At 35.3% G+C, this 26,294-nt stretch overlaps 1 protein-coding gene across 2 annotated transcripts; it reads left to right on the top strand.

The window, feature by feature from the left end:
- The first annotated feature begins 2,101 nt into the window (after nucleotides 1-2,101).
- On the top strand, nucleotides 2,102-24,318 carry LOC140839618 (golgin candidate 1-like). Of its 2 annotated transcripts, none has more exons than XM_073206450.1 (21): nucleotides 2,102-2,448; nucleotides 2,754-2,831; nucleotides 8,354-8,403; nucleotides 8,491-9,111; nucleotides 9,215-9,277; nucleotides 11,393-11,470; nucleotides 11,590-11,793; nucleotides 12,088-12,144; nucleotides 12,224-12,298; nucleotides 12,449-12,520; nucleotides 13,235-13,297; nucleotides 13,443-13,541; nucleotides 15,165-15,236; nucleotides 15,377-15,445; nucleotides 16,809-16,856; nucleotides 16,948-17,043; nucleotides 17,149-17,225; nucleotides 22,829-22,874; nucleotides 22,954-23,058; nucleotides 23,409-23,453; nucleotides 23,993-24,318. In XM_073206450.1, the coding sequence occupies exons 1-21, from the start codon at nucleotides 2,421-2,423 to the stop codon at nucleotides 24,062-24,064; spliced, it is 2,118 nt and encodes a 705-aa protein (XP_073062551.1). In that variant the 5' UTR covers nucleotides 2,102-2,420; the 3' UTR covers nucleotides 24,065-24,318. The 2 variants fall into 2 exon arrangements, with proteins under 2 accessions (XP_073062551.1, XP_073062550.1); XM_073206449.1 differs by having other exon boundaries at nucleotides 2,104-2,448; nucleotides 15,159-15,236.
- Nucleotides 24,319-26,294: the final 1,976 nt, after the last annotated feature.

The raw sequence follows: 26,294 nt of genomic DNA, 5'->3' as shown, positions 1-26,294 counted from the left end.
ATTCCATATTGAGATAAGAGTAGGTATCTTGTGAGATGGTTTCACGAATTTTTATTCGTGAGACAAACCAATCCTACCAATATTCACAATTAAAAGTAATATTCTTAACATAAGAAGTAATATTTTTTTATGGATGACCAAAATAAGAGATCTGTCCCACAAAATATGACCCAGAGACTGTCTCACATGAGTTTTTGTCTTGAGATAAATGACATGAGTTTTTGTGGATCCATGTCACTTGTATAAAGATATTCTATATTATAGTAAATAACAGACACTAACAATATATGACGATTGTTGTGTTTTTCTAAAAGAAAATACCATCCATCATATGTGTGTTCTAATATGAAAATTATTGGAACACAAATTTATATATATTGATTTATTCTTGTGGCTGGTGTTAAACCAGGAAAAATAATTTCTTAGGACCACTATTTTTAAATATTGCTTTTTTTTGGGACCAAATTTGATTTTTATTTTTGTATTTAGGTTCTCTTATGTCGAAATGCTGATGTGAAACAAGAATCGACTAAAACCTAAATTTCAATGAACCGAAAATAGTATTCCTTAATAGAATATATGAAAATCGTTGGAACACAAATTTATAGATAGATATTATTCTGTGATTGGTATTAAATATTATTTTTCACTTGTTCATCCTCTATATATTGGTTTTAGTCTCATCTCCAGTTTCTTTAGCTAGCTAGCAACTCAGCAAAGAAAAGATCGAAGATATAGAGTATATGGCTTCCCAAGAAACAAGCAATAACAGCAACATAAGCGGAGATGGAAGCGCCGAGTCTCCGAAAGCTGGGCAGTGTTTGTGCTCTCCAACCACACATGAAGGTTCATTTAGATGTAAATTTCATCGTTCAAATACTTCAACCAAATGGTTTAAGAGATCCACTTCCATGCCACTCCCACCCACCAAGACTGCGTCCACCAGTCTCTCTCCCCGGACGATCGATAGATAGCTAGATGTATCGTCTAATATTTCCCGAGAAACTTGGTTGTAATAATTCTTGAATTGTGCTATATATTGTGTGGAGTCTTGGGGATGATGCTTATAAAGAGCATGTTGGAAAATTTCTTTTACTTAAGTGTTCTTTGTAGTATATTATTGCTGAATCGTGTGGACGCTGGGAATCTTTTGAGAATGAAACATGTATGTATAGGGTTTGGATGCTCTACTGTGTTGAAAATACAGCACTTGATGTTGTGTACTTTTTACACGAGATGATCACATGTTCATCTTGTGGAACATCACACAATATGGGATAAATTTAAAAAATTGTCAGATTAAACGATATGATCATGTGATCATCTCGTGTAAAAAGTGCACATCACCAAGTGCTGTGTTTTCAACACAGTAAAAGATCTAAATCCCCATTTATACTGCTGGCTTGCCCACTTTTCCAGCAAGAATTTAGAACACAAATGTGTGGTAACGTAATGGTGGCTTATACATTTAGATATGACACCAAGAAAGTGGGGACAAAATCATTTACTACGTTTCATGTTTCAAATCGTTCTATATTTTACTCAAACTTATTAAAAAGTAAATGCACTAAATACTATGCGTGAAGAAAATAAAATAAATTACAAATTTGATTCATATATATTTTTTAATTAAAAAAAATCATCAACAATTCATTTATTGTGATTGAGATATAATTTATTATCGTTTTTTTTAAATAGATGAATCGAATGTTTTATCGATGATTAATTGTTTTTTATTCATACATGATATTTATTGCGTTTAATGTGTAATAATTGTGTAAATGAGACTTGTTTGAGAAAAATATAATATGATTTGAAATATCAAATGCAGCAGATGATTTCGTCCCCTCCTGAACTTAATATTTATGCTAGGTCCTAAACTCCTGAGGCTCGATATATATACAGGGCTCATCGGCCTAAATGTAATAGAAATTGGGCCGGATCTTTAAGCTGGGCTTGGGAGGCGATAACCAAATTGGATAAACAATTATTACATATTTAATTATTTTAAAAATTATCACCATATGTTTTAGGGCTCTAATAGTTATGGGTAATCTGTAAGCCCAACAGTGATTTTCAGATAAGGCCCATTATCAGCATCGACTGAACCGGGCCGAAGATCTCCAGTGAGACCTCTAAACGACGGCGTATCATTGTCGTCCCTTTGCTTGTATCGCACTCGCTTTCAACCAACAGCTTGACAGCGATACACTGAACATTAGAGATCCTCGAGTCATTCTTCATTCATACCATTTCATTTCAACATTAATATTCTCGAATTATTTCCGAATATCATTTCATTGATCTCCAAAAATTTGTTACGCGATCGTTCTGACTGATCGAGATCACCTGTTGATTTACCTCTTTATTCGATGATTCAAAAGTGTAGGACGTTTCTGTTCCAGTAATAAGTTGATTCGATGGCATCGTGGCTGAAAGCGGCCGAAGGTAGGATTATCATTTTTTGCGCTATTCTGGAATATGAACTGATCTGAATTTAGCGTTTCTTGTATTTGTTTTCTTGTCAAACGTATTTGTTTTCTTGTCGTTTGATTGTTTGGAAATGTAGAAACTTACACATTATGGCACGCATTGCCCATGTTCGTCAGACCTCAGGGACTGCAAACTTAGTTTTACTGAAGGGGAAAAAATTTGTAGTTTGTTGAATTGTGTATCTTGTTAATTGAATTAAAATATCATGTTGAACCTTATAATGTTTAGGTTTGATAATTCGTGTATGATTGTTGTGCTAGATTTATTTGAAGTAGTGGACCGAAGGGCAAAGCTTGTGGTTGGTGAACAATCGGACGAGCTGCCAGTTACCACCTCAGGTATGTGTTTGAGAAATTTCATCACTCTTTTCTGACAGAAGTATTGCTGGTCAATCGAAAACTATTACTTTGAGCTAGATTGTCTCTAATTAAGATGTCAGTATTGTTTTATTTTGTTTTATTCATCTTTGTCCAAAGACATGACAGATTTTAATTCCTTAGTGTTTCCCAATATCATCATGCGTTCCTCTCCAATGGAAGGTCATAAATTTCTCCCAAAGATTCATCCTCTGACTTTGTCCTGATCTCGGTTTAATCATGCCAGAAAATCATGTAACGTTTATTTATCAAGATGTGGTTTAAATGTGACATGGTCTTCAGCATCCGCCCTGTCAGTTTCGTGAAATACATCAAGCTACTGTTAAAGAACTTTAAGAGAATTATCTTATGTAGTTACCTCTGAAATTCCTTGACAAAAGTGCTCGAGGTTCATATTAATATCCAACACTTGAGAAGTATTCTCAAGATTTGAATAATTTTCTGCAATAGCATCCCCAAATTGCCTTTGCAGGCTTAAAAAAATATTAGTCAAGTGTGGCTGATGTTGGTCTTCATTGAATTAGTGAGCGATGCTATTACAGTCAAATTCTTGAATTCCCATGCTGAGTTGGATTGTCTGGACTCGGTTTCGTGCCTCTACCTTAAATTACCGTTAGACTGCATTGAGATCACCAAAGGAAGTTCGGGATCTAATTTGTGGTTGGCAATGAGAAGAGTGGAATGATCATATACTATATAATGATTATTGTACGACAATAGTTCATTTTATTTGCTGGTTAGTAGGGTTGGAGCGGAATATACGGTTTTTTGACAGTTTAGAAGAGTCCGTTGAAGAATTTTAGGACAAGATTAAGATTCGGACATCTAGTTGGAGTGAGAAGCGTGTAGAGTTTAAAAACTTATCGATTTCAGACTTAAAGAGAAATTGGAGTTATACATGTTGTTGACTTGTGCAGAGGGTTTTTGTCTTTTTTACTTCTTTATGTGCGGATCACTTGTCTGGTATATGTAATTATTGTTTCTAGTTAATGAATATATTATAGTTTCCTATCAAAAAAATTATTGAATTTTGAGAAATAGAAATTTTGGAACTAGTCCCCATTCAGGATGTTTATTCCACATGCGTCCATGATTGAGAGGCAAAGGTCTTGGGACTTTTTTGTTACCTGCCATGCAGATAGGAGGAAAAACAAATTTTTAATTATAATTTTCAATTACAGCAGCAAATAATTAATACAAAAGAGATCAAGGTGGAAAGGAAAAAAACTAATTTAAGGCATTTACACAACTTTAAATCAGGGATTTACAAACAAAAACAGATATGATTAACTTTCTTAATGATATTAACCTTTAAACTTATGGACTATATTTCTTTCACTATCAATCACTTTTTATTTTTATTTTATTATAAAAAACGATATTATATTAATTTAAAGTATTAATTATAAAAAGTGGACCAGAGTTTCACACAAAACGAAGTAAGATCTATAGTCAAAATAGATTAACATAATACTAGACCTCAATTTCTATACAAATCTGAGACCGCGAATGTTTTGAACCCTATATTCCTCAAACTTCAGCAACAAACCCTGAATTTAATCTTGTCCCAACACTCATCAATCGAGTCTTCTCGGTCTTAAAAAAATCCTCATATTCCTCTCCATTCACACGGACAAACTCAAACAGTGAACCACCACAACCATACCTCTTTCCAAAATACGATTGAGATCTGCCGCGAATGAATGCCAAGTTGATTTGAGAGATACCCAAATCAAGCCGGACTCCGCCAATGCTTTAAACCCAAGAGAGGGCGAAAAAAGACAATGGATGATCAAATGGTTCAGAATCTCCATCTGTTCCTGACATAGCGCACACAAATTTGGACAAAGAGAACAAGAAGGAAATATTTTGTTTTGCAACTTCTCAGACGTGGTGATTTCCCAAGCAGCAATCCACGAGAATACTTGCAACTTGGATGGAATAGGCGCTTTCCAAATTGTTTGATAATGAGAAAAAGAGGGATAACTAGAATATAAAAATAAAAACTCGAATAGAGATTTCTTGTCCGCTATCTTTAATTATTGATCCCATTTAATGAATATTATATAGTTTCCTATATAAATAAAAAGAAGAAATAGAAGTGCACACACCTCATTAACTTCTCCACTGCTACCCTCAACGACTTTGTTTACTATCTATAAATTGATCTTTTCCCAAACAATCTTCAGTTGATCCTGCTATATCATCAAAGATCCTACTGTTTCGCACCAGCCAGATTGACCAAAATATACAACCGTCAACTCCAAAAAATACTGCATCTCTTCCCAATATCATGACCAATATCTAAACAAAAAATTCGCGCGCTGATCTTGGAGCAACCCACACCAAACCCAACTCCTCCAAAGCTTTGCACCAAATACAAGTCGTGAATGGACTTTGCACAAGCATATGATCTGGAGTTTCCTCCTCTTTCGGGCAATATACACACCAATTTGGACATAGTGCACAAGTAGACCATCTCTTTCGCAACATATCACAAGTTGGCAATTTACCCAGAGCCACATATCACGAGAATACTTACACCTTATGTGGGATTGGTATTTCCCAAATAGATTGAAAAGAAGGAAATAACGGAAAGGCACTGATCGGGAAGAAAGACTCCTAGAAAGATTTAACAGAAAAGACCCTTAAAGAATCCCCTTCCCAAACTCTGATATCTACACCATCCACATCCAACTTAACATTATCTAAAGACCCTAACAAAGAACTCAACTCATTCACTTCCTCGTCACTCAAATCCCTACGGAAGTTCAAGACCCAGGATAAAAAAGAACGAGCTCCCTCCCTTTTCTTGAATGAACTGGATAATAGGCTTGTTATGAAGCGAAGAAATCTGAAATAAAGATGAGTAAAGGTCTTTGAAAGATGAATCTCCCCCACCAATTTTCCTTCCAAAATCTAATGATATTCTCACCTTTAGCCACTGCCCTCACTAATTTATGAAAAGCCGTGTAAGTTTGAGAAATAAATTTCAACGGGCTTTTAAATGTAATATTCATTGCGAAATCCGCATTCCATCAATTTTTTTGCATCCCAAATTTGCTGACAATAACCTTATTTCATAACGGCTCCCCCTCGACAGAGCATCTCCACCACCATTTCCCCAAAAATGTTTTATTCCTCAAACATATGTTCCCAATACCCAAGCCTCCTCTTTCTTTCGGTTTGCAAACATGCTCCCACACGACCAAATGACAATGTTAATATCCTTTAGCTCCGTCCCATAAAAATCCCCTCACGATCTTCTCGTTACTTTCGCTGCCCCTTTTAGTAACCTAAAAATAGACATGAGGTACATTGGAAGAGCATTCAATATTGCATAAATCAAAGTTAATCGACCCTCCAGGATAAAAAGGCTTTCTTCTAGCTCGCTAATTTCTTCGACATCTTAGAAACGACAGGTTCCCAAAATTTAGTTTTATAAGAGTTGCCACTTAATGGAACCCCTAGATATTTAATAGGCCACTCCTCCCTTCCACACCCAATCTCTCTAGCTAACCCTTCCATTTTTGCTTCTGTACAATTGATTCCCAGCAATGCGCTTTTTTCCAAATGGATCATTAATCCCAACATTTGGCAGAATGAGTTTAGAATCTCCATCAAAGAACGCACATGACTCGATAATCAACAAACTCGGCTTGGAAACCACAAGAGAATAGCCACTGCCAAGGTAGGAGTGTGGAGACTGAATCAACGCAAAAGTACATGGCCGGTGAAGCCGAAGACTAAGGCTAAAGTCCGCTAGGAAAGAGAAGGACAATTCTGGAAGGCTGGGTTCAGTGAGGGTAAGCGCAGGACTTTGAATGGCAAGAAAGAAAACTGTCTGTCTAGGAAAGGAAAGATGGCCAGTGCTAGTCAGAAGGAGACGGGAAAAGCAAGAAAAATTAGAATAGGCGACCAATGACTAGGGTAGAGAGGGGCGGCGAAGTGAGGCTGAGGTCGTCGAGGGTCGGTGAAGGTCGGAGAGCAGGTTGGCGGTGGCTGGTTAAGGTCGGGAGGTGATGGGCTGGGACGTCGATAGTCAAGAAGTGGTGGGCAGAACATTTTGAAGAGAGACAGACGATCAGTGAAGTGGGGCGGAGGTCGGCAATGGTTGGCGGTGGTCAGAAGGGTAGGCATTGGTTGGCTAAGGTCAGAAGATGATGGTGTCGGTCGTCGTTAGTCAGAGAAAGGTGGGAAGAGCATTTTCAAAGAGAGAATTTTTTGAATATTTTGAATCCATTTTCCTCTTTATATTTTCACCTTTCTGTACAGACTCAATGTGCATAGCTTCTCCCGTTCTCCGTTTATCTTCTTCCCCCCCAGTGAAAATTCTTCTTTTTAGTTCACCTCTGCACTAGCTACAGATCTGTCTTACCTTGTCAAGTCAATAAAGCGAGAATTCTCTACCCCGCAGAAGGAAATTGCATAAAACAAGTTTGTTTCAATACCAAAATTATCATGTGTAATGTGAATAGTTATTACTTTGCTTAGAATATATATATTTCATGAAAACTAACAGTAGGAGTATGAGTATCTCATTAATGTTCTGGTGTATCCTTGTAGTTGAGAATTTCGAAAAATAGGACACCAAACACCCACACTTACAGCTGCCAGTGAACCAGTGACTTGGTCTCAGATTATTGATGCATCAGGCAGATTACTTTAAGTCGGTGACATTACAAACTTAAGCCAAGGTTGAGCCGTACTGTTAGTATTATAAAACGAAGCATCATCGTGTCACATAATTAATACTGTAAAATTCCCAACTTCTCAAATTCGAATAAATAATTTCTAAGAAGTTAGAAAATTTAGAGGTAGTATGCAGATACATGTAAATGAGTTTTCTAATTCCTGTTTTTTATACCAGCAGCAAATGTTTTTAAAAAACATCTGGATGTTCTGAGTCATTTTGCTGTCAATGTATCAACTAATGTGTGAGATTGGGCAGCCATTAATTTGGTTGGTTATTTTTTTCTAACTTTAAAATAAGTGAAAAAGATGGATGGGTACTGGGTAGATCAAACAAATGAAGCAGAAACTTGAAGATATAGTGTTATGCTGTAGTGCTTGAAATCATGGTTGTGCAAAGTAAAAACTGATAAGTGCTAAACCATAAAGCATGGAGCTCTGCAAATAGAGTGGTCTATTAGCTATATTTTCTTATGAATAAAAAAGTCACTGTTTAAAACATGATCAGAACTTAAAATATCCTAATTTAGAATTGAAGAAAAGTAACATACTTTTGTAAATACCTGTGCAAAAATGAGTTACATGGAATTCAATTCATCAAGACATTGGTAAACAAGTACCTTATCTCCCTTTCTCAAAGAAAGCATTGCAGTTATCTTAAATTGATAAGATTGGATACACATAATTAAAGCCAGTTTATTTTTAACAAGGAATTTTCTTCTGGAAAAAAAATTATTTGAATTGAGTTGAAAATGTGCCTCTTGGTGTTTTGTTTCTGTCCCCCTTAACAGGTTCCAATGAACGAGGTTTTCAAGGAAAGAGGACGAGGACTAAAGCCCAGGTACTTCTCCTGCTATTTGTCGTTAGATTTTTCATACATTTATCTGTCATATCAGACACCACGGCTCTTATATTGATATAATCCCAGAGGAAGCGGTCTTCCATAGAAGCTCCAGCATCTGTAAGTAATTTACAAGAGCAGGCCACCTCTGAAACATCTGAATCACATGCAGAATCTGATGGGAATATTTCAGTGCCTTCTATTCAAAATCACGAGAGTAATTCAGTTATTCCCGTTGGCAAAGTTGACAGCAGTGAGCGAGAAACTGTTAATACAGAAAGTCCCATAACAGAGACTTCTATATCTGGAATGATATCTAATGATGCGATAAAATCAGTTGATGGTCATACAATAGCAGAAAATTCTTCTAAAGCAGAGTCAGTGTCTCCAAATTCAAATGGCAATCTCAGGATGGAATATTTTGCAGATATATTAGTCAGAAGTCCTTCAAATTCTTCCAAATTTGTTGAGGCTGGGAATGGTAAAGCTCCAGTTGACTCCAATCAAAATATGACGCAAGAAAATGAATGGTCTTCTAGAGCTATTGAATTTTCAGAATCTCAAACTCTAAATGATAATACACCTAGTAAATCTAAATTTCAGTCAAAGGATGTGGGTTTTGTGACTAAACCTGGTGATCAAGGAAATAATAACCAAGAACAAGAAACTATTACTTCCCATGTCAAAGTACAAGAGCGACTAGATGAGGTAGTGTATGCTTGAGCATGAAAACTTTGGTTCCATATTCAACTTTATGAGCTTCTAATGCTTAGAATAGTTGTTTTGTTGAGTAATTTTTTCAGTTCAACAGGCTCAAGGATTACTTGAAACTGCAATTTCAACGGGCCAGTCAAAAGAAGCTAGGCTAGCCCGGGTAAGCAGTTTTTACACTTCCATTAGAATGTTAGCGTCTTGTTTTTTAACCTTTTGAAATCTAAGCAACAGGGTTTTGTCATCATTTTTTCTATTTCACCTTTTGGAGGTTCTAAATATTTTTTGAAAGTTGAAACATGATGAAACAAGAACATGCTGTGTGTTTTGAAATTTACATTTATGACCTGCATCTACAATAATTATTTAGTTACTGTTGTCTGGTTCTTGGTATATAAAAAGTTAGATTGCAACTTTATGTTTAAATTGAATGTTACAAGATCCAAATTTACTGTTTTTCCCTCTTCGTTTTGATCCATGATGCTTACGAGGTATGGGCATAAAGTAATGAAACCACATACAGTATGGAATTAAATAGGTGGAACATAACTCTATGAAATTAGGTTTGAACTGAATTTGCATTGTGCTCAAGGACAAAATTCTCTCAACCATGTTCCTAAGCTAAGAGCAGCTGATTGTCAATATTGTGATCATGATGCTTAATTATATTTTATTTGCCAGAGAACTGTGTACGCATTATCATTGATTCGGCGAAACCATCTTTATTTATTTGAGTCCAAACCTCCAATGTCAACTAAACACTTGTTTTTGAGATGAGAGTATAATTCACCCTTAAAATGCGAATATTCCTAGTATCCATATTTCACGTTTCTAAATTCTTCTTATGGCAAGCAACGCTAAGTGTAAATCAATCCCAAATTTGTGTTAGATAAATGGGCGACGAATGTTATCTGTGTGACGATATGATGCAAACCAACGGCGAATCATTTAAATAAGGGCTTACCTCGTGATGGAAAAAATATTTGTGTCATCGTAGCCTGTAGTATTGGTTTTTCTTTCTTTAATATGTCTTCTTATTTTTCAGTTTTAGTTTTCTTTTGGTATTAAGAAACACTATGTGATTTATAACTTTGATACTTAAAGGAGTTGGAACATTGTAGATAATCAATCGTATTCTATAATATGAGTGATAATAGGGGAAAATTATGGTAAAAAAGTTTGCATAGAGGACTTCTGAACTTTCTGATAAAAAAGTCTTGCATAGATGATTTCTGAACTTCTTGATTAATCCCTTAGTCATGTATTTTACGTATTGATAGATAATGATCAAATTAAGTGGCAGACAAAAATAGATTTGGTCCATATATCAGTTTTATTTGCAAAGAATACTGATTACCGTATAATGAACTCTTAATGTATATATAGTTGAAAGAAAATATCTAGTGTCATGAAAATATGGTACTTCATGGTCGAGAACGGAAGGGGGAAAGTGGCCTTCTCCCCAGAAGTCCTTTTGTAAACTGAAGACAGTTTTATCTTAGTTTTTTTGTGAAAATGTATTTGTGAAAATATGTAAGAAAAAAGACATGCATGTGACAAAAAGTGAAAAAGTACAAGTGTACAATGCGTCAACATGTCCTTTCTTCACCCCTCTATTTTTCTTGGACATCATTTAATTTCCAAAAACTGATGCATGGATCTGATTTCCCAAGTGCTAAGATTTTTTTTAACATAGATTGGAGGTCCACTTTCTAGTGACGGTCATGTTTGTATCTTATTCATTTGAACCACACATCATTTAGTTTGCCTTGGGAACTTAATTGCTTAAAAAGTCCTCAGGTGGCAGGTCATTTGATACTTTCTCTGATAAAAAGTGGCGTAAATTTACTCTTTTGTGAAAACTGAGAAATTAATGCCCAAAGCAATACTTTGGTCTATGAGCATGGCCATTATTACTTATCAAGTAATCTTATATGAAAAGTGATATATTTAGATGAGCTAAACAACTTTATTTATAAATTTGGTCTTCTGAATTTTTCAATTTAATTCTCTTGGCCACAAAAGGGAAGCTTGAAATTAGCTTTATTTTCTATTACAATTTTTTTGGCTAATTGTTCACTGATGCATGACTTTGGTTCTGCTACCACCATGTAAACCTTGGCATGGATAGACGTTCTTCCAGTTGGAAGAGCTTCGAACCATATATTTGTGTAAAATTAATTATGATTCATTTTTAAGGCAAAGAGTACCTTTTGCTTTGTAAATTATGCTCATTCTTCTCTTTACTTTTCATAGAGCTTAATGTGGTTATTGCCAGGTTTGCGCTGGACTGTCATCACGCCTTCAAGAATATAAATCTGAAAATGCTCAATTGGAAGAGCTTCTCATGGGAGAGGTGAATAACAAGCTGATCTACCTTACGACATGATTTAAACCAAAATTTTAAATATCGCACCTTTGCAAGTATGTCATTGGAAAAATAGATGTTCATGTTTTTATGCTTTACCATGACAGAGAGAATTGAGTAAATCGTACGAGGCTCAGATAAAGCAGCTTCAGAGAGATCTATCTGCTTCGAAAAGCGAGGTGAGCAAAGCGGAGTCCAACATGGTTGAAGCTTTAGCTGCAAAGAATGCTGATATTGAGGCCCTTGTTAGCTCTGTTGATGCAATGAAGAAGCAAGCTGCTCTGTCAGAAGGAAATTCTGCATCACTCCAGGTCACTAGACATTCAGTGGATGCTTATTATCATTATTCGCCTTTTTATCAAAATAATTGGTTTTAATTGATTTTGGTCTTCGAGCAAGAGAGGCGGCTTATATTAACGTACCAAAAAAGGGGATAAAGAAGAATGAAGTTCTTTGTATTTGAATCAATAATATACTGCATTTTCTGTATATTTCATCTAGCTATGTCCTATCATTCCCTTAAAACTGTGAGATGCAAACTTGATTCCTGGAAATGGTATATTTTCTTTGTTTTTGGTCTTTAATATTTTATTTAAATTTTTCAGGCAAGCATGGAGTCGATGATTAGAAATAGAGAACTAACTGAAACAAGGATGATGCAAGTAAGTCCTTTGTTCCTTATGATGTAAGGAGGCTGGTTATAGTATAGTTCTAATGTCGTTAATGTTGGTGCGGTATCAGGCTTTGAGGGAGGAACTGGCTGCCGCTGAACGTAGAGCTGAAGAAGAGCATGCTGCCCATAGCGCTTTCAAGCTGGTTAGTGGATGCGAATTTGTTTATTTTTCTTCCTTGGATGTGTGTTTCTTATGAGTTCATTTTTGTGCTGTCGAGTTTCTTTCTCATTGCTTCCAAATATTATTTGCTTCGTAATTAACTTTGTAATCTTGATTTTCAATAATGATTTAGGCTGCTAGAGAAAGGGAAGTTGAATTGGAACAGAAAGCAATTGAGGCATCCACAGCATTAGCCAGAATCCAGGTAATGGACGAACACATATGAATATTTACTGTAGGCATTATATAAATATGTATGTAATTTGTCTATTCTGAATTTCTTATGTTCTTCCTTCTTATTTGATTTTGATCTAAATAATGTTATATAACTTAGTTATCATTCGCTACACGAGATTAAATTTATATCTATATGCAAAATTTATTAAGAACACTTTATTTTAAATTGGCCCCTAGAGCAAGATAACTATCCTAATTGAATAAAATTCTCTCTTCCTGGCAGTGCTAGCTACCACAAAGGTTGAATTTGCAAAAATAACCAACACTCTCCTTTTAAACAATACCAATTATTTGTTTGTTGTATGTCATTAAATTATTTTATTTATTATTATCTCTTAATATGAATTGTTCATTACTTTAATTTGATTAATTATTGGTGATTTTAATTTTATTAAAAATGTTATCTCTAGATGAAGTTAATTTAATACACGTTAAGTTATTTTGACCATCGAATATCATGTTTGACTCTTCCTTCCTAACAATTTACTGGTTATGCTTTTAAAAACTTTTTAGTTTTAAACAAACATCTATTTGTATTTGTTTTAAAGGAAAAACTACTACTTTAAACACAAAAACAAGAACCAAGTAAGTAATAAAAAACTTTATTGTTCAAGAGTGATACTCGTCATATGTGGATAGTTTATGAGTACATCCTTAATGTTCACATATATTACTTGTGCAGAGAACAGCAGATGATAGAGCTGCGAAGGCAGCAGAGTTTGAGCAGAAGGTTGCACTACTTGAGGTAGTACTTTTCTTTCTTGAATGAGTCAAGGTCTCTACCCTCATGCGTGTTCTCCACCGACCCCATTCCCACCACTCTTCAAATTGAAAGAAAAATTGCATGAAGGGTATTGACAACATATTAAATGTTTTTCTTACTTAACCAGGTTGAGTGTGCATCATTAAATCAAGAACTGCAAGATATGGAAGCTCGTGTTCGCCGTGGTCAAAAGAAGTCCCCTGAAGATGCCAATCAAGCGATCCAGGTTCTAAAATAAAAGAACAAGAAATGAGAAATTTTCTTCCTACATAAAATTGAGAAACCCCATATTTGTCTAAGATGTCTGGTTTAAATTACCTGCATCGACTATAGTTTTTTAAAAAACATTGTTTGCTGTTCTTTTGAATAACGTTGTCTCCTGTTCTGTTTAAAAAATAGTTGTTCGCTGTTCCGTTCTCCATTGGACTCGCCCATCATTATTATTTTTATTTCTTGTCTCTTTAGTTTTATTCTGTCATCCTCTATGAGTTGGGCTTTGTAGCTTCATACTTTTTTTATTTTTCTTGCCCCTCTATTCCTTCCTAGCTTTCTTTTGTTGAATAGGTAATTAGTTGTCACTTTTATTATAACTATGTGTTTTTGTGTGTGTGTGTGTGTGTGTGTGTATCTTTATTTACACACCAACACACATATAATATATATCTATGCATGTCTGTGGATGCACATACATTATTATGGACCTTAGTTGTCAGGCTGGAACAACGAACAATGTTTTTTTAACAGAACAAGAGACAAAGTTGTTTAAAAGATTGATTGGTCCAATGGATTAGTACCATGGTTAAATGTCAACTAACAGACTAGTTTTTATCGAGCTTCTATAAGATCAGTCATGCCATATGTTGCCGACTTTGAGTTTTAAAAACCTGTGCATATAAGTTGAATGAAGTTGGCTAGATGATATTGGGGTATATTGTAAACCAAGAGTGGATAACAAGAAATTGACATACTTTTTAGCCACTCAAGGTAGTACCAACCTGTAGAATTCCGAGTGTAGGTCAGCAATGAGATGCTTTAGAGTTTAGACATCCCCAGTTGATGCTGTTTGATACAATGTTCTAAGTAAATATATGGAACTGTTAACCTAAAGTAGGCACCCCCGATCGCATACATAAGCTTTATCGAGAAAAGTAAAAGCCTTTGTGATGTTTCTAGATGATATGCAAAAAAGTATAGTGGAAAAAGGTGATTTTTGTAGCAAATCCAAAGAAAGTAATATACACTGTTTTTTGGCACTTTTCCTTAATCCATGAGCAATTACAACTTCACGTGGTTGAGAGACCTATGAGTTGAGAAGAATGATCTTTATGTCAAAATTATGTGGGCACGGCTTCATTAACCTTGTCAGGGTCGAGATCCTAGATACTGAGGAATGAATCAAAACTAAGATCCTAAAAATGAATGGTGTAAAACCACAATATGGAAAAAAAAGCTGTAATGATACGAAAATCATTTAAAAGATGACAATTACTGAATATTATAATGCTGAATGTCAATAATAAAAAAATGAAAATCTGGCCAATAAAAACTAATAATCCAAAATGTCGAAATTTCTTCTTGCTAAGTTTTTTGTCTGTCAGAATTGCAGTAAATGATTCCTATTTCTACAAATTTAGAAGGTAATGTATCATTTGTCTTCTTTACTGATGCCTTGTGATTTTGAACCTTCTGGTATAATGATTTCCTTTTCTATCATTTTGTGTGGAATGTCAAATTAATGCGCCACTTATGGAAAAACTGGACCTTTTAATGTGATATAGTTCTTTCGCTGGTAAAAACAATACTACTTGTTGCTTCTTCTTGATTTCATGGTTTGAATATGAAGGTACAGGCATGGCAGGAGGAAGTGGAACGTGGTCGTCAAGGTCAGAGAGAGGCAGATAGCAAGCTTTCTTCAATGGAGGCAAGTCGATCTTGCTTGTAATTGTTTTCTCTGCCTGAATACACCCTTATACAATGCATGGAGGTTGTGAGATCTATACAGAAAAGGATCATTTGGTGGCATGCTGGTTTTATCAAGGACTGAAATCTGTTACCTTGCAGGCTGAAGTTCAAAAGATGAGAGTCGAAATGGCTGCAATGAAGAGGGATGCAGAGCACTACTCACGTCAGGTTGCCTTGTTTTATCTTCCACAAAATACATCAGTTATTTCTAAAAGATTTATTTGATCAAAGTAATGACAGATGATGGTTTTTATTTTTAAAAGTTTAATGTATCTTCTTTGTAAATAATGGTTTTTATGATGGAAGAAGAGTTGCAGTTTCTGCAAGTCTTATAAAAATGACTATGCAAAAACGCAAGTGTAATGTCCCCCTCTGAATTTCTAACAGGTCAATCCATAGCTGTAGTGATTTATGGGTTCTACTTCTCTCTTTTGGTTGTACTCTTCATAGTCTAAGTTCTCAATCCAGAATATATCCAAACCTCTGGACATGGAAAATCAGTGTAGTGTTTTATATTATTTATGACGGATTCAAAGTGTCTTTTGGGATTTGTTCTTAAAATTTGTGTTGGAGGATTGATGCATGTTTGGCTTTGTTTTCTGACGTGGATATATTTTTTTATTAAAGATGTTATGTTATATAGATTATTTGAGGTCATCTAATTTTTTATTAGCGTGTAGAGCATTGAAATACAAAAATATTGTATATTGTATTAGAATATTACTCTAATACAATAATAGATAATTATCGAGACACACTGAAAAGTTTAGAAGTAATGAATTTGTGAGAAGATATGAGACTGGATTACAATATATTGTATGTTGTTTTACTGCCAGAGGTGGAAAATATTTCTGTGGAAACAGAATGAGGCAAGGCCCATATATTCAATATTGGAAATATTGGTGAAGTTAAATATAGCGCAAAATCTACTGGGACGGTAGTTCGTTTTACTATTCTAACAGCTGCACTGGGAAAAGTTTGTGGAGGTTACATGTGTACTTAAGCTGATGGTGATAATTAATGACATTTTTGTGCAAATCACCATTGGTTTTTAATACAGGAAGTTGTACTGTATTTAGCTTTAGTTCTGTGCAAATGGTGATAAAAAGCTGCACTGTATTCCATTGCAATGTATCACCATGTATTCCAAATGACATTTTCTGTGCAAATCACCAATTTTATCACCATGTATTTGATCATGGAAGTTGTACTGCATTTAGCTTTAGTTCTTCTTAAAGTCCTTATTTTTTGGTTCCAAAGGCACACTATGAAAGGAAATACATATGTTTCACAATGAAATTATCACCAATCTCAGTTGAGAATTCACTTTTATACTATCTGTATGGTATGGCCAGAAAATTTATGGCTCTTTTTATTAATTATAGGTGTTAGACAAAGATGAGGGTAGTAATTCTTTTCCATTGTTTCGTATTGAGCACTTGTTTTCAATAATGAATTCTTCTGTCTTTTGTATTTTCATCGTGTATGTTGCACTGTATTTAAAATTGGAGCTGTGTATGTGTTTGAGCAGGAACACATGGAACTCGAGAAACGGTACCGGGAGCTTACAGATTTATTGGTATTTGTTTACCATCGATTTTATTGTTAATTCATTTATTTAATCTTCCATCATAACTGTTTGCTGTTGAACATTGAAAATGTTTTTTCAGTATTACAAGCAAACACAGCTTGAAACTATGGCAAGTGAAAAAGCTGCAGCCGAATTTCAGTTGGAAAAAGAAGTAAAACGTCTTCGGGAAGTGCAGGTCTGAACTTGGTTTTTCTTATAATGGATATATTCCATCATTTTAGCCCTCCATTTCTCATGGACCTGAAATCCGATTTTATCACTAATTTCTTTATTGATTCAGTTAGAAGCTGAAAGAAACAGAGCTCCTCGCAGAGCATTGTCCTCTTGGGAAGAAGACACGGATATGAAAGCACTTGAGTATGGGTTGCTTACCTTTTTATGTGCCTCTGAATTATTGTGATCTCTTGTTTAAAGTGATCCTATTCTAAAACTTAAAATTCTTTTTTTTAATCATGCCTTCTGTTCTATTACATTGAACTGAGTTACGAATAATTGTTTTTTGATGCCATCTCATGTTTGTTTAATATAAAAAACAGGCCTTTTTGTTGATTTGTCAAGGGAGAAAAGTTACTGGCCCCGACTGCTAACTTGGTTTCCCTGTGGTGTTATGAGTGACTCGGATTTTATCCTCTAATTTGAACAGATGCAAGATATGTTTCATAATAGTGCTCTTGTTGTTGGGCCTTACGTTACACTGAGCTCATATTAATAAGATATGGCAGTCTGAGGGACCCATCCTTCTAAGTAACAACTGGCATTAGTGCAATCCCTCAATGTCCCTTCGGAATGCTCATGGAATGCAATGACTTGTGAAAAAATGTTCAGAGTCCAAGATGAAAGAATCATTTGTTTTTTATTCGTCCTGGAGAGAGATAAGCCAATCAAAAAGAAAATGGTGACGGCTATCTTACTTGTAATTATGCTTATATGATAATTTCTTAGGAAAAAACTCCTAATTACAACATGATAACTTGTTAGATAACTTACACTGTTGTCCATTTTAGCACTTTTTTTTATAGGAAACTAAACTATATTCATAATTAAAAGCAATTAATTCCAGATTGCGGACAAGTGATCAGCACAATAACAAAAAAGAAAGACAAAAGTCCTGCTCAAATTAAAAACATATATAACTCAAATCTCTCAATAAATCTGAGGACTAAGATCGAGAAGTTCTTAAACTCTACATGCTTCTCAATCCAACTAGATGCCCGAATAATAATGTTGTCCCAACACTCTTCATTCGATTATTCTAAACTATAAAAATCCGTCTATTTCGCTCTAATCATACTGACCATCAAATACAATGAATTATCATTGCCCAAAAAATTATACCACTCCAGCCAATTTCGTGTCCAAAATCTGAATGAAATAGCTCGTGCGAAGATCTTGGAATTACTCAAACCGAACACATCTCCTCCAAAGCTCTGAACCAAAGGCATCTCGTGAAATAAATATGAATAACCTTATGATCTTGATTCTCCACCTTTTTCTGACCCAGCACGCACCAATTTGGACACAGAGTAGACGAAGACCACCTTTTTTACATCATCTCACAAGTTGACAGCTTACCCAGCACCACAATCCACAAGAAGAATTGAACCTTTGGTGGGATCGGAATTTTCCAAATGACGTGATAGAAAGAAATAAAGGAAAACCAGTTATCGGAAAGATAGACTCACAAAAAGATTTGACTAAGAATAACTTAGGATCTTCTCCCCAAACCCTGATATGCTGTATAATTTTCACTAATTCTATGCCTCTGCCCCTTTCACGAGATATGCTCTATAATTTTCTGAAATACTCTACTATGGTTGACTCAATCTGCTCACCATATGATGTTCTCGAGCAATCCACCCGCTCCAATTTATCAATAGATGACCTTTTCCTACAATGATTTTATAGGGAATGACCTTTTCTCAACCATTTCACTTTTGCTTTTTGATTATCTATATGGTTCATTCGACACATTAGCTTTTTTAGTGCACATTTGGGTTGGTTCCCTTCTCTCGATTGCTTATTCATCTGACTCCTGACCCTCAATTTCTTGCTCATCCAACTGTCGAATTTTATTTTGTAACTTCAAAAATCTCATTCTTACGTTCCATGAAAACCTCATTATTCCATATTAAAAGATCACTTTTGATAGCTTAAATTTCCTCATAAATTTGTACCCTTCCCAACTCCGAAGATTTGAGATGTTCCACAAAGATGAGACTGCTAATTTAAAACTATTGTGTTTCAACCACACATTCTTGAATCTATATGTTGACGGACCTTACTTTGCCTTTGAAATATCTAGGATCACTAGAAAATGATTTGAAGTTATTCTTGAAGACTGTTTGTCTGTAGAAAGAAAATGTATCCACCCAACCCGAAAAACAAGAATCTGTCCAACCTACCAAAAATAGGACCAAGTATACTTTGTGGTTAACAAAGGTGGATCATACAACTCCAATTCCCCAATTGACGAATCAAAACACTTCATGCTCGTAGTTGAGGATCTATTATCCATTTTTTTATTTAACGATCTAACGACATTAAAGCCCCTCTCTAAGCACCAATTATCCCAACAAATTACGCTGCCTTCCAATTCATCCTTAAAATCATGTCTTTCCCTTGGCTTACCAGGCCCGTGAGATAATGTCTCCCACTTTAGGATCTGAAGAATCCTCGGTATGCAGTATGCCCAATTGCTTAGAACTCGGAGAAGATGCAAAAAGACCTATGTCCTTTATACCCAAACAAGTAGGCACTAAGATATCTGAACTAACATGGCTGCCAAACACGGATGATTCTAAGCTCTCTCCAAAACTATCGTCAATCAAATCATTGTGCATTTGATCCTTGCACCCTTCCCAAGACCTCCACCATCCAACGTCTGATCCTCCTGTGTTAATGGACCTCTCCTTGAGAAGTCATCCGGCAAAAAGTTGTCTTTGCCAACTGTTGTTCGGGACTTTCTTATGTAGTATAAATTCTCAAAATTATGCACGGGCGCCTCACTCAGTACCCCAGAGGTAGGCAATTCTGAACCTCCAACGTCTGACTTGTTTATATTTTGAGTAGAACCTCTTCTAATGTCACCTACCATTTTAGGAATAATCCTCTTGAGAATCTTGATAAGTCTGCCTCGTAATAGCGGTTCTCACCCAAAATAATTACTTTCTAGACTTGCCACATTTCTTTTATGATTGTCTCGCTTTAGATTTCGCCAACAAACAAGTCCACACCTTCGATATTGTGAATGGCCAAAATCCTAAGCTTCATAAAGATTCTTACATATAACCCTACCTTCGCTCACACAAACCCCAAATATTCAATTGCTGTTTCCGAGACTACTTCCTCGGTTTTTGGCTCCTGGTCAGTAATGATGTCCACATCTACCTTATCTGAACATTTAGATGATCCTTCTCCACTATGTCCCTCATAAGCACCTTTCATTTCCCCCACCCAACCGTCCTCGCTTCGCCAACGACTACTTGAGCGTATGATTATCATTCAAGGATCTCGTACACTATTATATTAACGGTGTCCACCACTACTCGGACGTACAAAAGACCAAATTGCGATTGGATCTGCAATGTACTATTAATAAAACAACTTTCAGGCCTTACCACCTTGATTTTGGCTGAATATAAATCCTTAAGCATAGCAGTGTCTTGGCTAATTTCCAACAGACCTCCACAAAGATCCTCGATATTCTTAAACAAATTTGTCGCCCACAGGTTCCACGGAAATCCGAAAATCCTAACCCAACTATCACAACACTTATACACCAACTCCTTTTTGTTTGTCTTCTAATTCCATATTTCGAATGACTAAGTAACTCTCTTTTCAAAGAAAAACTTCTCAACCTCAAATAAACCTCAAGTAAAACCTAAAATCCTCACTGTTCGGAACACTGCCTTATTGGCTTGAAACGGGAAAATTTCAATGTGCCGCTTGACCGCCTTACCTAGAACAACCCGAATCAAGTCCCAAGAGATGTTGACCTCTTCCCTAGTCATAATAAGTGCTTCACTCCCGTCTTTATCCTTAAAATTAAAAAGTTTGACCTTATCCTAAAAATGTAGACACTAGTTTACGACCTGCATGATCATCTTTCTGAAATGAATGATTATCTGGCTCTCGACCTACACAAGGATGTACCAGCACCTATTTCTTCTCACACAGGAATTTGGACAAATGATTAGCCAAGCACTTTCAGCCCCACATAGCAATACCACTCGGTATTTAGATGTGCTGCCTCTTACCTTGCTGAATGAATTTAGTCACTTCCAAAAAGCTACCTCTGTTATTAACAAACCTTTGAATAGAAAGTATTGCATTGTTGCACCTGAATCGGTTAAAAGTCAGGCATGATCAGGCATGATTTAGATTTAGGGATGTAATCCCAAAATTTCAAACACAACCATTGGATACTACCAAAATCTGCTTCCAACAAATAACTCGCATTCCTAGTTAGTGTAGGCAATGCTTAGAGGGGGCAATAAGATCACGTTTTGTGATGCTAGGTGGTTGGAGGATTATTCTTTTAAGGATCATTATCCTACTATATTTTAGTTATCATCTGTTCGTAATAAGCTCATTTAACATTTTTATTTAATTGGAGGGCTTTTCCTCCTCACTTCTTTTACATCCTAGCTCTTGCATCTGTGGAGGGACTGGAGGGATGAGGAAGTGAATGAGTTGAGCTCTTTGCTAGGGTCTTTAGAGAGGGTCGGATTGGTTGATGATATCAAGGTTTGGGGCAGGGATCCTTCAGGATTATTCTCGGTCAAATCTTTCTATGAGTATTTTTTCCGATTAGCGGTTTTCCTTTTTTTTTCTCTTTTTCATGTCATTTGGAAAGTACCGATCCCATCAAAGGTTCAAGTCTTCTCGTGGACTGTGGTGCTGGGCAAGCTGCCAACTTGAAAGATGATGCAAAAGAGGTTGCCTCCGTGTGCTCTGTGTCCGAACTGGTGCGTGCTCTATCTGAAAAAGGTGAGGAATCAGGATCATTTGCTAATTCATTGTTCTTTCACGAGCTAGCTGTCTTTGGCTTTGAGCTTTGGATGATTTGAGTTTGATGTGGGTAGTTCCATGGTCTTTCGCACGACCAATTTGCTGCAGATTTTGGACGCGAACTTGGCTGGAGTGGTAAAATTTTTTGGATAGTGATAGTTGGAGTGGAATAAAAAGATTTTTTTACAGTTTAGAAGAGTCGGTTGAAGAGTGTTGGGATAAGATTAAGATTCGAGCATCTAGCTGAATTGGGAAGCTAATAGAGTTTAAGAACTTCTCGATTTCAAGTTTATTGAGAGATTGAAGTTATATATTATGATATGAGCAGGGTTTTTGTCTTTAATTTTGTTCTTGTGTAGATCAATTGTCCGCCACCTATAAATAATTACTTTTAATTAATTAATATAATATTCTTTCCTATAAAAAACGATGATTTGACAAGTCTGGATCAAAGGTCCCCGTGTCGTGATGCTACCACATTGTTCTGGCTCACCTTCAGTAGATGAGGCTTTGCCTTTATATCTTTCCCAAAGACCTGTTTACTCGAACCAGCGTCTCCATAATTTTAACTATAGTGTGTTTTATTGAAATTTTTTTTTCTTTTTTATTTTGTAGCGTAAGCAAGAACCAGATATTCGCCAAAACCTGACTCTCCATTACTTAAACTCTTGGACTTTCAAATTCTGATAGGGATTCGTGTGAAGTCTTCCATCGAACTCCTGCCACAATAATGGGCCCCAATATGAATTTAAAAGTTAGAGATGATGTTCATTGTTTTTCCCTTTAGATATACCTTAGTTTACAAATTACAAACGTAGCTCCAGAGTTGGATAAGTTGACAGCTTGAGAATCAAGTCATAAAGTTTTGAATCTGCATACCAGATCTTTTATACTTTTTACCCAATTGTGTATATATATTAAATTTTTTGGTCCGATATTCTTTACCACAGGCCTCTTCCCTTGCATCATCGCCACATGGCTACGGCAAGTTTACAGGTACACTTAATTTGTTTGATTTAACTTCCCAACAACTCTTTCCCTGTAACACTTGATTGTCTGTAACAATACCGATCAGGCGCAGTTGCAGAAGGCAGCAAAACTTTTAGATTCTGGAGCTGTCAGGGCCACTAGATTCCTTTGGCGGTATCCAACTGCTCGAATTATCCTGCTTTTCTACCTGGTGAGAACAGAATCAAACTAGTCACACTTTAAGTTACTTGTCATGTACTTAAATGGGCTGGCATATATTCCCTTTTGTTGAGGTATTTTAATTTTGTGATATTGATAGATTTTTTCAAGTGAATCTTTGTCTGGATGATGATATATGGGACCAAGGACAGATGTTCTTGCGAGTCATTTGAATTATGCCACTGTAAATATATTGTATTCTATTATTACACAGAGTTCTATAGCATAACCCAGAGGAACTTGACTTCAAACCTACGCCACATTTACACCCAAGTCCATTTATCGTAGTTCATAGTCACCAAATGTCTTTTGTCTAATGGCACTGTATGGTTATGTTGACAGGTATTTGTTCATCTCTTCTTGATGTACCTCTTGCATCGCCTTCAGGTACAGAAATCTTTTCGTTTTTCAATCATGACGGAATGCGTGATAAGTAAGAAAACAAAAATACAATGATAACAACAAGGTTATACTGCTTGATTATAAGTTTGTGAAAAGGAATGTGGTAGTTTTGTGTTTTAACTTCGAGATTACAATCTTACGAAACTGATTGAAGGAGAAAATCAGCATGATTGGATATAAGAACTCAAATCAACTGTTTTGAATAAAATTTGTTCTGTCATATTTGTTTTACCATCTAATGGAATAAAACTTTATGCTTGGTATTCGATGACTGTCACGGCTATTCCATGAGGCACTTCTACTTTCTGTAACGTTAGTATCATCGTCTTTTCCTCTTCGCATTTTGACACAGGACAATGTTCTTTTCTGCCAGCAACGTGACTTTAGCATAATATAAAGGGCACCAATATAATTTTATTTATCAGCTGGGTTAAAATTGCTTTTTCAATGTACTCGAATACCATGCATTGAGACAGTAATGATTTATCTTCTCATTTCACTTGACGTGTTCCATATGACGGCAGGAGCAAGCTGATAATTTTACATCTAAAGAAGTCGCGCAATCTATGGGTTTATCAAACCAGACATTACCTTGAGCTACCTATCTGGAAGCTGCTACCTTATATTAAATATAGTTATAGCAGATGGAATATTTTCCAAGCAAAACAGGGCAAGTTTTCCGATTATCATCCCAAATTTTGTGTTCGTTATTTACTGGACATTCTTACTTGTTGATCCCGTTATTAATGAGTTTGTCTAGGTGAATCTAACAAGATTTGTGCACTGGATTCAACTAATTATACACGTATAATCGAGATGTTTAACATATTCTTTTCAACTTTGAGGCGAATATATCGTTGATGATATGTGCTGTTTGTTGTATGATTTTTGTTCTTTACATATTTACGACTGTTGACCGGATGTTGAAATAAGTCAAGTTTTTTAAAGTGTTTTATTACGCACGAGCAGTTTTGGAATTTAGATAAATATTAAAATGTTTTAAAAAAAAAATTAAAATAGAAGTAGAAGCAGAAGTTCAAAATCAGAAATTCTAGATTATAAAAACATTTTCTTAAAACTGTTTTTAAAACAACTTTTGTAATTAATTAATATACTTTCTTAAAATAAAAAAAAGGCTTTTAGTTCATTGTCTTTTTTTATTCAAATCAGTTTGGTTAAGTTTACCAAACCATTTTTTTACCAGTTTGGTCAAGTTTTCCATGCTATGGTTCATTTTTACGATTCACCTGTTTTAATTATCAATTGAATCATAAATCGACTTGTATAATTTAAAATACTAATAAAAGATTAAATGACTTTAAAATTTGAAAATTCTTTTAAAGTAAAAATTGTATAGTTCTGGAAGTACGAAAAATATAATTAAAATAAAAATGTTCGGCTGGAATATTTTGAATTTTGTGGTCAAGGAGAAAAGCAAAGGCGTGAAAGGGAGGAAGACTCACACGAGGGAGAATTATAGCTTCAAAATCTCATATTCCCATTTATCTGAGGCTGTAAACAGCGATTAGTTTGCTTCTTTCTAATAATCCATTTTTTTTCTCTTGACGAATCCTTCTATACAAAAATCGTTTCTGTCCTTTTTTCATACAAAATCATTCAAAACAATTTCTTACAAAAGATCACAATCGATTCTATTTTTCTATAGTTTTATAAAACTCTATTGATTTTTTTAATACATTTTATCAATCATTTTGAGTAACTACCTTGATCATTTTAGTGGATGAACAAAACTACTCTTATTTCATCCAAATAAAAAGTATTATACGAACCTATTTTAGTAAATTATAAAAAAACCTAAATTAGTCAATCATATTAAAACAAGTATGATCGCTAATGAAAAAACAATTTCCCCATTTTTATAATCATAAAATAAATTTAAAAAAATATACAACTCAAGTTATCCTCTGATATGTGTCGTAGCAGTGAAGCAGAGATGATGAAGATGTCTCGAGTATCATATGCATCAGGAGTGGAAAGTTTGATGTTCGTCATGATCAGTACAAGACCGGACATTGCTCAAGCAGTGGGAGGAGTTAGTCGGTATATGAAGAATCCTGAAAGAGATCATTGGAGTACGGTTAAGAGGATTTTTAGATACATTAAGGGTACCTCAAATGCTACGTTATGTTATGCAGGATCAGATTTTACACTCAGGGGCTGTGTCGATTTAGATTATGCATGTGATCCTGATAAGAGGAAATCTACTACTTGTTATGTGTTTATACTTGCAGAGGGAGCAATAAGCTGGGTTCAAAACTGCAAATAGTTGTGGCGTTATCTATGACGAAAGTAAAATATATGGCCGCTACTCAAGCATGCAAGAAAGAAAAATGAATTAAAAGGTTATTGGAGAAGATCGGGCGCGAACAAGAGAATGTTCCTTTGTTTGTGATGGCCAAAGTGCCTTGCACATTACAAGGAATCCAATCTTTCATTCTATGACGAAACACATTGGAGTCCAATTTCACTTTGTACGAGAAGTATTAGAAGAAAGAAGTGTTGATATGCAGAAGATCCATACAAAGATAACATAGCTGATGTCTGACCAAGCTAATGATCATTGACAAGTTTAAGTGGTGTAGATCTTCAAGTGGTAGCAGAAACGTAAACAACAGAGAATAAAAATATTGAAAAGATGTGTGGAGATTTGTTTGATTCTCAATCAAATATTGAAATGGGAAAATTTTCGGAAAAATATTTAGCTATATACGGTCGGAAAATTTCATTAAATGAACATACATCATTTAATGTTGAAGTTGGCGGAATTTTCAAACGACGCGTTTTATACGCATCTTCACACGGAGA

Source organism: Primulina eburnea, chromosome 8 (genome assembly GCF_022965805.1).
Source record: "Primulina eburnea isolate SZY01 chromosome 8, ASM2296580v1, whole genome shotgun sequence".
Lineage (NCBI taxonomy): Eukaryota > Viridiplantae > Streptophyta > Magnoliopsida > Lamiales > Gesneriaceae > Primulina > Primulina eburnea.
Note: the sequence above shows the minus strand (reverse complement) of the source record. Positions and strands in the feature narration are given on the sequence as shown.

Bases quoted from the DNA above. Each gene is read 5' to 3' on its own strand.
- LOC140839618 (XM_073206449.1), top strand. From the start codon at position 2,421: ATGGCATCGTGGCTGAAAGCGGCCGAAG. The intron at 11,471-11,589 runs GTGAATAACAAG...TTACCATGACAG, and splicing joins AAGAGCTTCTCATGGGAGAG to AGAGAATTGAGTAAATCGTA. The intron at 17,226-22,828 runs GTATGGGTTGCT...TCTTTACCACAG, and splicing joins ACGGATATGAAAGCACTTGA to GCCTCTTCCCTTGCATCATC.